At 33.6% G+C, this 13,150-nt stretch overlaps 1 protein-coding gene across 2 annotated transcripts in view; it reads right to left on the bottom strand.

Annotated features, from left to right (window-relative positions):
* The window catches only part of TRPM3 (transient receptor potential cation channel subfamily M member 3), a 603,878-nt gene that overhangs the window by 272,731 nt on the left and 317,997 nt on the right, over positions 1-13,150 (bottom strand). For both annotated transcript variants that reach the window (XM_074280710.1, XM_074280711.1), the window contains exon 6: positions 5,403-5,574. In XM_074280710.1, the coding sequence (XP_074136811.1) occupies positions 5,403-5,574 (172 nt within the window). The remainder of the gene's footprint in view (positions 1-5,402; positions 5,575-13,150) is intronic.

Below are 13,150 nucleotides of genomic sequence, written 5' to 3'. Positions count from 1 at the left end.
TAGCTGTGTGATACTAGGCTTCGCATTTCATCTTTCAAGTTTCAGTTTCCTCATTTAAAATATGGAAATCATGATGTTTTCATTTAAGTGTGGTACAGTGGAAAGAACTTTGTCTTTAAAGACAAAGAACTGAAGTTCAATTTCCATCTCCTAGCTGAGGCTCCTAGCTTATATGCTATATACTGAGTATAAACCAATCATTATATCACTAGGAAACCATTATTTGTTGTAAGATTAAATCAATTATACTGAACCACTCTAAACTAGATAACCATTGTATCATCAATTCCACTGACTTAGCTCCTTGTTTCAAGTTCAGAGTTCTGGCCCATAACAACATCTGCTTACTTTTGTTTTTAGAACATAGGTGGTCACTCTCTCTGACTTCTCAAGGAGGTGAGAACCTCAAAAAAGGAGGGTGAGAACCTCAAAAAGGAGGTAATCACACCTTCTCTGATTCCTCAAAAAAGGGGTGAAAACACCAAAAAAGGAAGTGATCACATCCTCTCTGATGTCTCAGGAAGGGAGATAAAAACACCAAAGGAAATGAGAAATCAAATCAGGTTAGCAGGTCTCTGAAGGATCTCACTTGAAACAAGTATACATAATATCAACATGGGAGGTATTACACATAATTACATAAGTACATAGTAACAGGCTAGAAGTGATGTGGCAAATAATATGAATCAACATGAGGAATTTATACAAGTCCATAAGTCCTAGAAATAGTACAAAAGGAATCTATTGTCCATTATTTCATGTGTGTAGGAATCCAATGATTTCTTCAAGTTTTGAAATCCTACAATAGTTTCATCACAATTTTTCATCTCAGGAAATCCAATGATTCCTGCTGGTTTTGAAGTTCTGGCAACAGTTTTAACAACAATTTTTTATCTCAATAAATACAATGATTCTTGCAGATTTTGAAGTCCTGTATCAGTCTTATCATGTCTCAGAGAATCCCTGCTGGTTTTAAAGTTAAGAGTCTCATTATCAGCCATGCTCTTTCAGTGTCAGATGTTTCTTAGGTCTTCTCCTTTGTTTCAAGATTTTTCACTGTTTTATGTCTCTTTCTGATGGACAAGGTGAATATGGCTCATTGGCACCCATCTGATTCCTTCTCCATCTGTACAGACACAAGAAAACCCTTTCTCTCAAGTAGTTAACCTATCTAGTCCCTTCTATTTACCACCTGGCAATTACATTGGAGCTGCTCACATTGGACATTGCCCTTCTGTCAGGTTAAAAAGCCTGTATTCGACCCAATTGTGATCCCTTTCTCCCATCTGATTGCTTTTTGGTTGCTTGATGACATCAGAGTCCTGAACTTCTAAACACTCTCTGGGGGTAACCTCGGCTGCCATCATGCCCCACCTGTTTTTTGTTTGAGATTTTGGAGCTGGACCCTGCCTCTCATTTCCCTGGGTCAATCTACAGTCTGAGGCCCAGTGGAAACCTCGGTTGCATTTTGGACATAGGGTTTTAGGTCTTCTCTCACCCTGTCCTCTCCATCTATCTCTGTACCTACATTGGGCTTTCAGATGCCCAATTTTTCTACATTGAAAGCATTGGCGAGTTTCTCTAGAAGTCCTTTGCCAAAAGGGACCCTGTCTTCCCATGTTCATCGTAGTCTGGACATAATAAGCATTTGTGCCCACTGTGACACAGCGTCTTATGATCTCCTCTAAAGAAGCATCTTTGTGTAGTCCTCATATAATTCTTCTACAAACCTTATTAGCATTTTCCTTAGCCACATGTCTTATCATAGTTCTTGTAGCTACATTTTCTTCAATGGTTCTTGTGACAGCTGTTTGCAAACGTCCCACAAAATCAGCAAAAGGTTCATTGAGACCTTGCTCTATTTTTGTGAAGGCTTCACCTCCATTTTTTCCTGGGAGGGAGCCCATTTCATTTCAGGTGAACAACCAGGGGTTAAAGTCCAAAATCCAAATTCTTTATTATCCCTTTCAAAGTCTTGTCTCCTGTCCTGGGGCCCAGTTTGCTTTCTTAGAGGCCTTCTGGAGTCTTGCTTTCAGTGGAGAAGCTCAGGAGGAGAGCCTGTCACCAAGGTGGTATGAGACGGGATGAAGCTGAGTCAAAAGGCTTGTGCTCCATCCTCTAGCCTTCCTGTCCGCTTGTCTTCTCTGGCTCTGAGATTCTCTCTGAATGAATCCTGGCTGATCCTCCTAGCTCATATGCTCTACACTGAGTAGGTTCTTGGTCTCACATTCAGGCACCAAAATGTAATGTTCTCTGGTTCGGTTTTCCTGAACCATGCTAAACTAGATAACCATTGTCTCATCAATTCTTGACTTGCTTTTATTTCAAGTTCAGAGTTCTGGTCCATAACAGTTTTGCAGAAAACAAATATCTTAACTTATATTTTTATCTTGATAGGCTGCTCAGTGTGATAATAATTGGTAAAATTGAAATCCATTTACAGATTAACTTCTCCAAGGAGAAAAATTGTCATAATTTTATTTTTGAGAAGCAAATATTATTTTAGCACATTGGGACACATTTTAGTTCCTTTCTAGGGTGAAGCTGAACACTCCAAATCTTCTAGCTTTTAATCTTGTACAATTCTGTTTTCCTAAGGTTCCTCTCAGATTATATAATCCCTGCTCCTAAAAAAATGATAAGGTAGTTTATGAATGCTAGAAATTTTCTTAATGAAATATTAGACTTTTACATTTATACTAGGTTGCCATGGCAGTATGCTCTGTAGAAATGTAAATAACAGTTTCATGGCTTAGTGGATACGACCTCAGGAACTTGCTAACTGTATGAATTTAAATTAGTCACTTAACTGTTTATTTCTATTTTCCCAATCTAAAGTGTGAGTAATAACAGCATCTATCTCATAGGGGTGTTATGAGAATCAAATCAAATAATATTTTTAAAGCCTGTAGTACAGTGAGTGACATAGTTGATATTTTATAACTATTATATTATATTATATAGCTATCTTATTATTATTAAACATATTATATAAGTGCTAGCTATTATTGTTATTTTTATTATTTGTTATTCTACATAAAGTCTTACAACATTGGCATTCTATTAACCCTAAATTCTACCTATTATTGTTTCTATTATTATAATACATGCTGGTAGTCTATAGAAGATTAATAATAGAATAAAATATTCCCATGGAGAGGGTGGCAGAGGAATAGGAATTTGCTCTTGCTTTGCCTATAGATACTTAGTCTATGATTTCTGTTCTTTCATTCTCTTACTCATGATTCTACCTTATAAAGACAAATGCTTTTAAAGCTTCTCTGTTGCTCTGTAAGAGTTCACATAGAACAATAATAATAATAGATAGCATTTATAGAAAACCAACACTGTTAAGACTTCATGTAGAATAATAACACTAATAGCTAGCACTTATAGAATATCAGCATATAGAATAAGAACAGAAACAATAACAATAACTAGCACTTATAGAATGATAACACTGAAAGACTTCATGTAAAATAACAAATAATAATAATAACACTATTAGCTAGCATGTATAGACTACCAATCTTCTAAACATTTTATGTGTTGGATATCCCTATACCATTCCTAAAAGATATCTCTAGAGTTAGAATTCAGATAGATCTTCCAATTATAAATCTCTTACCACACCAAGCTACTGGAACATCTGAAAGCCTATCTAACAAGTAGAATCTAGAATTTTAGGCTTTAGAAATCTAATTGATCAGTAAACTGTCTCCTTATTTCAATAGACTATTGAAGGGGGGGTGTTAGTGATCTGTACCTGGTATTAGGAAGACCTGAGTTCAAATTGTACCTTAGATACTTAGCTAGATAAATGACTCTGTTCAAGCCACAATTTCTATAAGCCTGAGTTTCTTTATCTACAAAACTGAATAATAATAGCACCCTTCTATCAAGGTTGTCATGAGGATGAAATAAAAATATTTGTAAAATACCTTGCAAATCTTAAAGCACTACCTAGATACCAAATATTATTATTATTTGGCATTTAATAGATGCTTACTGATTGATAGGTTTATTTGTCTAAAAATACATATACACAAAGAAAAATAACATATGAAAGGAATAAATTATAGAGTCCATACATTTTTAATTGTGATTTTGATGAGAGTAAAATTCTGTTTGACCTGAGACATCCCTGTAAAGTTATGTAAAATCACCAACAAAAAGTTATACAAACTCATATGGTCTTATATCCTCTGGAGACAGGAAGATAAGTCTTTAGAAAACGTCTCCTTTCATATACAAACTCAAATGGTCTTGCATAAGAAGGTCAGTTCTTAGACTCATTATAAAATGGGTCTTCAGAAAATATCTTTTTGCAAATCACTTCTCTCTTGAGAATGATATTGCCAGCCAAGGAAGTCTTTCTCTTGGCGCCTCTTTAACAAATAAAAGTCTTTGAGTTTAGTGAATTTTCTTCACTTCGAACTTGGGCCTTGGAAAACAAGGAAACTCTCACCCATTCCTGCCACACTTGTCCTTCAGTGCCCTGCCTTCATCAGTTTCATATAGGAAAGACTATCTTAATTTAAAAAAAATATATAGAACCACATAATCAGATACTTCTTTTTTCTTCTCCCTATTCCTCTGCCACCCTCTCCATGGGAATATTTTATTCTATTATTAATCTTCAACATGTCATTCTGGTTTCATAAACTTATAAAATATCTTTTTTTCTTGGGAAAGAAGATGCTGAAATATACTATCTGATACAATCCTAGATTTGTTGTGGCTTCTCCCATTTTTTTCATTAAAAATAATTTATATAATATCAATAAGATAGAATCTGGATTTCTCTCTAATAATAAAAGCAGTAATTCTTAAGATAGCATTATACTAAACACAAATAATTAATGAACACTAACATATGTGTGTATGTATATATGTATATATATTCACAGAAAGCCTAATGCTTATAGATATGCTCACTAATTAAAAGATGGAAGAAAATAAAGTTTCTATAAAAACAGATGGTAAGTAATGCTCCAGGGCATTCTAAAGCTTTGGGAAATCTTAGCATTTCAGATTTATGCTAAGATCAAAAGCCCTTTTTCTTTTTTTAAGGCAACTAAAATTCCTATAAATAAAAATCATTTGCCTAAAGTGCATTTCTTCTGGGTATGGGACACAGAAATAATTTTTGAAAGAGAAGTTTGTTTTCATGCAGAAACCTTGGATAGAGTAGAATTATCAAGCAGGATAAACACACTAAATTTTAATTGCATAGTCAGCTCTCTTTCTTCCAATCATTCTCTAGAAAGATAACTTTCTCTACTTCTAGACAATATTATTATAAATCATGACCTCTGATACTTACTCAACTGTTTATGGGAATCATTTTCAGCATATTCCATATAAAAGAACTGGAGCAAAAATAACAAATTGCTACTTACTTGTGTTTATCTTCTGAAGTGAAATATGCTTTTCCAGCTGTCTCCGCAGTTTCACCTCTGCTCCATATTTTCCTGTAGTCCCATTATCAGCCAGAATGAAATGGGAATGCATACTATTAAGTACTGTGAGTTTACTCATGGGATTGGACATGGTTTGGTATGGCCGGACCACCTGTATGATTTAGAAGAAAGAAAAAGGAAAATAAGACAGGGTGGGACAGAAGGAGAAAGAAAGATGGATGGATTAATACTTTAATACAGTTAAAATATAACATATCATCTTTCTGACACTGCTTTTGAAAAGCAAGATATGAATAGTCATCAAATTGATATTAAAATAATGAAGCCAAAGGATCATGAGGCATGCTTAACAAAAGCTTTAACATTCTTAGTAAAAGTAATTAAGTTCATGTTTAAAGTTAAACAACACTGACCACTTTGCTGGGTATTTACTCTTGGAGTTTATCATGAAATTTATAAATAAATCAGAAATGGCTATTTAAACAGTGTTTGCTGCTTTACCCTTTCTTTTCTCAATCATTTTTCTAAATTAACAGATAATTTGTTAAAAAAATGAATAAGTAAATAACTAGTTAAACAAAGGAATTCTCAACAATCTAAGATAGAACTAAATCAAACAAATACTATATTTGTGTTACATTGACCTTTAAAGAGAGAGAGAGAGAGAGTTCATACCTTCAAGTTTTGAGGCTTTCTTCTTTTAAAACATAGTTTTATGGTCCTATAGTCCTACAGTTATGTTCTATTCTGAATCAAGAATGGAAACTAAGATAACAAAAAACAATTTCAATTTCTTCTTAGTGACCCCCACTTCTTTGGATCTTAGATATCAGATAAGTAATGAATGATTATATTTTACTTTGGAGTTTGTGATTCCTGAACTACTATAAGGGGAAAACATCTGAAAAAATTAAGTAAAATATTCTTAATTTACCCTCAAAACCTGATCAACTATAAAATAATTAGAAGATAGAAATAATGAGAAAGGAACTTGTATTCTCTATGAGAAATTTGAATGAATCCAAAAAAGTAAAAAAAAAAAAAAAAAAAAAAAAAAAAGAAAGGCAACTAATCTGTAGGACCCCAACCAACCAATCAATGTACAAATATTCATTAGGCACCTTTTATGTGATAGTCATTGTGATAACTATTGAGGATGCAGACATAGAAACAATCCTAAGTGTTGAGAAACTTACTTATATTTTGTCTTTTAGTCATTTAAAAAGAAAGATGTATTTTTTTGGTGAACATTTGCTGACATTAAGATAAAATTTGCCTTCCCATATTCACACATCCTATTATATTTTTCAAATAGGAAAATTATATTTTTCCTTTAATGAACACCAATGAGTTTTCCTTTTTGAAACTTTTATCAAGCACCAATAGAAAAACAAATCTGATGTTTGTTCAAAAATTTTGAATTGAAGGGCCTGGGGAAAATATAAATGAGAACTAACTAGGTACCAACCTGTTTACCACAGGCAGGACTATGTCAAAGAAGGAAATTTTTAAATTGTTTTGAGTTTAGTAAGATGAAAAAAGCTACAGTTTAGATTAAAGAACACTTAGGAGCATTAAAAATTCCCCCAAATAAGGCTGGACTCAATATTCTGTAAATTCAGTTATAGAACTAGCTATGAACTATGATTCTTTGCTGGTCAGCCAGTGATAGATCACATTTGTTCTTCATAATAAAGAAAGTTGGTACAGATTTCAATGGCTTTCTCAAAGATGCACTTTCCAAAATGAATATATTCTTTATTGTATATAAGAAGACTTTTGGGTGGTTTGTCCTTGCCTTTCTTCTTCATCATCATCATCATCCATACGTAGAAATCTTAATGATGTACTGTTTTGTATTTTATATTTTTAGGAAGGCATATATATCAGGAAGATGGTTTCAGTGAATGAACATGACAAGATGGAATGTTTGGGTCGTAGGGTTATAGATTAGAGCTAGAAAGGAAATTCACTTAGTCCAATTCCCACATTTTTGGGATAAAGAAATAGAAGACAGGTATATTAAAGGACTAGCTAAAGGTGACATCAATTCTGCTAAGTAGGGCCAGGATTAGAAAGCAGATACCTTGATTTTAAAGCCAGTATTTTCCCTACTGTACCATAATGCAAAATTTTCTTTTTTGGTGATATTTTTTTTTTTCATTTCAGATTTATATAGTTTGTAGGCAAGGACCCGCATTTAACAACACATACTAAGATAAGATCAAAATGGGTCCATGATTTAGGCATAAAGAACAAGATCATAAATAAATTAGAGGAACATAGGATAGTTTACCTCTCAGATTTGTGGAGGAGGAAGGAATTTGTGACCAAAGGAGAACTAGAGATCATTATTGATCACAAAATAGAAAATTTTAATTACATCAAATTAAAAAGCTTTTGTACAAACAAAACTAATGCAAACAAGATTAGAAGGGAAGCAACAAATTGGGAAAACATTTTTACAGTTAAATGTTCGGATAAAGGCCTCATCTCCAAAATATACAGAGAATTGACTTTAATTTATAAGAAATCAAGCCATTCTCCAATTGATAAATGGTCAAAGGTTATGAAAAGACAATTTTCAGATGATGAAATTGAAACTATTTCCACTCATATGAAAGAGTTTTCCAAATCACTATTGATCAGAGAAATGCAAATTAAGACAACTCTGAGATACCACTACATACCTGTCAGATTGGCTAAGATGACAGGAACAAATAATGATGAATGTTGGAGGGGATGAGGAAAAATTGGGACACTGATGCATTGTTGGTAGAGTTGTGAAAGAATATAGCCATTCTGGAAAGCAATCTGGAATTATGCCCAAAAAGTTATCAAACTGTGTATACCCTTTGATCCAGCAGTGCTATTACTGGGCTTATATGCCAAAAAATACTAAGGAAGGGAAAGGGACCTGTATGTGCCAAAATGTTTGTGGCAGCCCTTTTTGTAGTGGCTAGAAACTGGAAAATGAATGGATGCCCATCAATTGGAGAATGGTTGGGTAAATTGTGGTATATGAATGTTATAGAATATTATTGTTCTGTAAGAAATGACCAACAGGATGAATACAGAGAGGCTTGGAGAGACTTACATCAATTGATGCTGAGTGAAATGAGGAGAACTAGGAGATCATTATACACTTCAACAATGATACTGTATGAGGATGTATTCTGATGGAAGTGGATATCTTCAATATAGAGAAGAGCTAATCCAATTTCAATTGATCAATGATGGACAGAATCAGCTACACCCAGAGAAGCAACACTGGGAAATGAATGTAAACTCTTAGCATTTTTTGTTTTTCTCCCCAGATTATTTTTACCTTCTGAATCCATTTCTTCCTTTGCAACAACAAAAACAACAAAATTCGGTTCTGCACATATATATTGTACCTAGGATATACTATAACATATTTAATATATATGGGAATGCCTGCAATCTAGGGGAGAGGGTGGAGGGAAGGAGGGGAAAAATTCAGAACAGAAGGGAGTACAAGGGATAATGTTGTAAAAAAATTACCTATGCATACGTACTGCCAAAAAATGTTATAATTATAAAATTAATTTTAAAAAAGATTTATATAGTTTGACCTGAGCCTCTTTAAACTTTAAAGTGATTTTTTAAATCTTTTAGAGAAGCTAGGTATAGAGTTACTTGAGATTTCTTTTATGCCAAAGAAAGAATAAGGAAAAACAGGCTTTCTGCTTGGTAGTCTCAGAATTCCAACACTCTATTGACCTCCATACTAATGATAATGTCAGTGTTAGTAAAAGGGAGGAGGATGTTTGTAAAGGAAAAGTAGGTAGCATTTTGCATTAATAGGGGAGTGAATATAAAGTTCCCACTTTTTTCTTTTTTAAGAAAGGTATTAACTATTTTTATCACAAGATTAAGAAATCAATAGCCTGGTGTTAAGGAAGACAGTTATAGTCATATGCAATAATTGAAACTCTAGAGGGGACTGTGATTCTGGACATCACATTTTCAATAATTGTTTAACCAGGTACTAGGGCTACCTGGCACAATTTTTTGCATATCTCTTCAAATTTGGTGGAAATAAAAGTGTAGAAACCATATGTGCCAATAAAGTGTCATAATATGGAAAGTATGAAGATCAAAGAGTTATGATCCGCACAAAAAAACCTATGTTTAAAACAATATCCACTCTTAATCTTTTTTGTTTTGGAGGGGGTTAGACCTGTGATTTAATTGATGTGGGGAAATGTATGTAGAAATTCTGTTTCATCAAAGTATATAGACTCATACTTATCTTACCTTATTTTTGGAGAATAGTCTAAAGCTACTGAGAAATTAAGTGACTTAACTAAAGTTACAGCAAGTTTGTGAGAGACAAACCTTGAATCCTCTTTCTTTATCATTATGGTAATAGAGAATATATTTGATCACTGTTGCATCTATTTTCCACTCATAGACTATTACACCTTGCCTTTTTGATTACAGGGAAGAATAAATTCTCATAACTACTTTATTTAAATTTAAACAAACTCACAACAAAAAATAATTAAATAAGACTCTACTTCCTCTCTTTCCCACTTACTATTCTTACTAGAATGTAAGAAAAACTGGTTTTAGCAGGTTCTGAAGTTTGTTATTGTTGTTGTTGTTATATTGTTGTTGTTTTGTTGTTGTTTCACTTTATTCAAAGGTAGTCACTGAGCTGTTCCTTACTTGAGAATGTTTTCCTATATGTATAGTATGCCTGAAAAAGTCTTTTGTTCCCCAACACATGCCTTTGTCTATTCTAAAAATTATACAAAATATAGGAAATACCAGATGCTTGATCAAAATAAAGAAGGCAAGACAGTTGAGTTGTGGCTACAGAAAAAAAAAGTAGCTAATGCTAATATTTTTACCAAATGCAGTCTTAGACTACCTACATTCAGAAGATTAAAAATAAGAAGGAGAAGCAAAACTTACTAACCACTAGTTTATAGATTAGTCTATGCTAGTTTAGCTATAGAAGAATTTTTCTTTGAAGAAGTACAGAAACCAGGTGAGAAAAATTTATGGTGGTGAAATCAAGTGTGGACTTTTTGTTTTCCCTACATGTTTGTTTTCCTTATTATGTGAATGTTACTATAAGCTGTAAAATGTCTGAGGTCTTAAATGATAAAATAATAACAAAGTTCTTCTGATAATGAAACTGTTTGCCAAGATCAAGAACAGTTAAACGTGCAGCAGCTAGGTGGTACAGTGAATAGAGCACCAGATCTGAAATCATGAGTACCTGAGTTCAAATTTGGCCTCAGACACTTAATGTTAAAATCCCCTTATGGTGGGTGCACAGGTTCTTCATGAAAGAATTCATGAAACCCAAATTATTAATTGGCAAAAATAAAAGTATTGTTGGACAGAAAGCCAGTTTTGCTAAGAGACTGACTTCTATAGTAGCAAGGTCCTATTAGGGAAATGGAGTCTGGCACTGAGAAGAGAGTGCCTTCTCAGTGGGCAGGGTCCTAGCAAGCTGCTTTAGACTTTCTGCCAGGAGTGAGTTTAGAAAATGCCCTTTAAAAGTAATCTGGAGGCCTCAGGTTGAAAAGGAAGCCAAATTTCCAGACCTAGATGCCCACTAAAAGAGTTGGATAGAACTTCAATGTCCATTTCATTCAATCCATACCTGAAAAAAAGACTTCATTATTTAACAAATGGTCAATCCATTCCCAGCTTGAAGAACTCCAATAATGGGGAGTCCATTATCTCTCATTAGAACAATTCATTTAGGCTCTCAATTTTTTCTGAGAAATATAGATTAGAAGTCCTTTGAAGTTCATTAGATTCTAAAACATTCTCTGATCCCACTTATGCAAATAATTATTATGTAATTACCATATAATAATTAGGAAGCTTTTCTTTACTTTGAACTGGAATCTTCCTTTCTGCAATTTCTACCTATTGCTTCTTTTTCCATCTTCTATAATAAAAAAAAGAACAAAATTAACTCTCCTTCATGTTTAAAGCCATCCAAAAACTTGAGGAAGACTTATTACATCTTCTGTTTTCCATGTTGCCCTCCATTTCTAGAATGGGAAAACATGAAAGAAACATATAAGAACCTGGAATCTTTGAGTAAGTGAAGTATCATGGTGAGGAACTCTTGTCCTCTGAAGACATTTGATTCAATTAGTATTATTGTACCATATGCCAGAAATGTTAATTACTGAGGGGAATATAGAAAAAGAAATATGATATGGTAATTGATTAAACTTGATAAATATTGAACCATATTCTTCTCAACTATTTCTTTGATAAAAGTTAGAGGATATTCTGTAGACAGAATTAATTTTTAAACTACGTAGGTGTTATTTGGAATATCCCTGCATGAGAAAACATGGCCTAGATGGCAGGGCCCTAGATATGGATTAAGGGAAGATATGAATTCAAATTCAGGCATTTTATTAATTGGACAAGTCATAACCTCTTTGGGACTTAGTTTATTCTGTCAAAATGAGTATAGTAATCAACCCAGAAGTAGTTAGGTCCCAAGATAATTGTGAAGAAAGCACTCTGTCAAGTTTAAAGTGCTATATAAATTTAAGTTATTATTTGCTAAATATTTATGTTATGTTTGGAAATTGGTTAGTTCTGTCCAAATAGCATACTGTTGGTCAACTATTATTCATTAATCATCTGTGACATGTCAGGGACTCTGCTAAATGTTGGGGATACAAAGTAAGGCAAAAAACATTCCCTCCTCAAGGGAATTTTAACAGAGAAGGTTGAGTAGTTCTTTAAGTGAAAGATTAATGGAATTCATTAAATTTATAAATATCTATTGAGTATAAGGAACCACACAGACACTAGCTCAAAGGATAAAAGGGCCATTGAGGTACATTTTCTTCCACTGTGGTCCTAACCCTTGGTTGGTTAAGGCTGATATTGGTGGATTGCCTGATTCTTATATGGATTAGATTAAATGTGTGATATTGTACTTGAATTTGGCGGCATAGAGATATGTTATAGTATATCCTAGATACAATATGTGTGTGCTGAACCAAATTTCTTGTTGCACATGAAGAATTGGATTCAGAAGGTAAAGATAACCTAGGAAGAAAAACAAAAGTGCAAACAATTTACACTCATTTCCCAGTGTTCCATTTCTGGGTCTGGCTGATTCTGTCCATCACTGATCAATTAGATCTTCTCTTTGTCAAAGATATCCACTTCCATCAGAATACATCCTCATACAGTATCATTGTTGAAGTATATAATGATCTCCTGGTTCTGCTCATTTCACTTAGCATAAATTCATGTAAGTCTCTCCAAGCCTCTCTGTATTCATCCTGCTGGTCATTTCTTACAGAACAATAATATTCCATAACATTCATATACCACAATTTACTCAACCATTCACCAATTGATGGGCATCCATTCATTTTCCAGTGCTGCTACAAACATTTTGGCACATACAGGTAGGTCCCTTTCCCTTCTTTAGTATTTTTTGGCATATAAGCCCAGTAATAGCACTTCTGATTAAAGGATATGCACAGTTTGATAACTTTTTGGGCAGAATTCCAGATTGCTCTCCAGAATGGTTGGATTCATTCACAACTCCACCAACAATGCATCAGTGTCCCAATTTTTCCACATCCCCTCCAACATTCATCATTATTTTTTCCTGTCATCTTAGCCAATCTGACAGGTGTGTAGTGATATCTCAGATTTGTCTTAATTTGTATTTCTCTAATCAATATTGATTTGGA

The sequence above is a fragment of the Sminthopsis crassicaudata genome, chromosome 1 (assembly GCF_048593235.1).
Source record: "Sminthopsis crassicaudata isolate SCR6 chromosome 1, ASM4859323v1, whole genome shotgun sequence".
NCBI classification, from domain to species: Eukaryota; Metazoa; Chordata; class Mammalia; order Dasyuromorphia; family Dasyuridae; genus Sminthopsis; species Sminthopsis crassicaudata.
The sequence above is the reverse complement of the archived record's forward strand: the minus strand, read 5'-3'. Positions and strand labels throughout refer to the sequence as shown.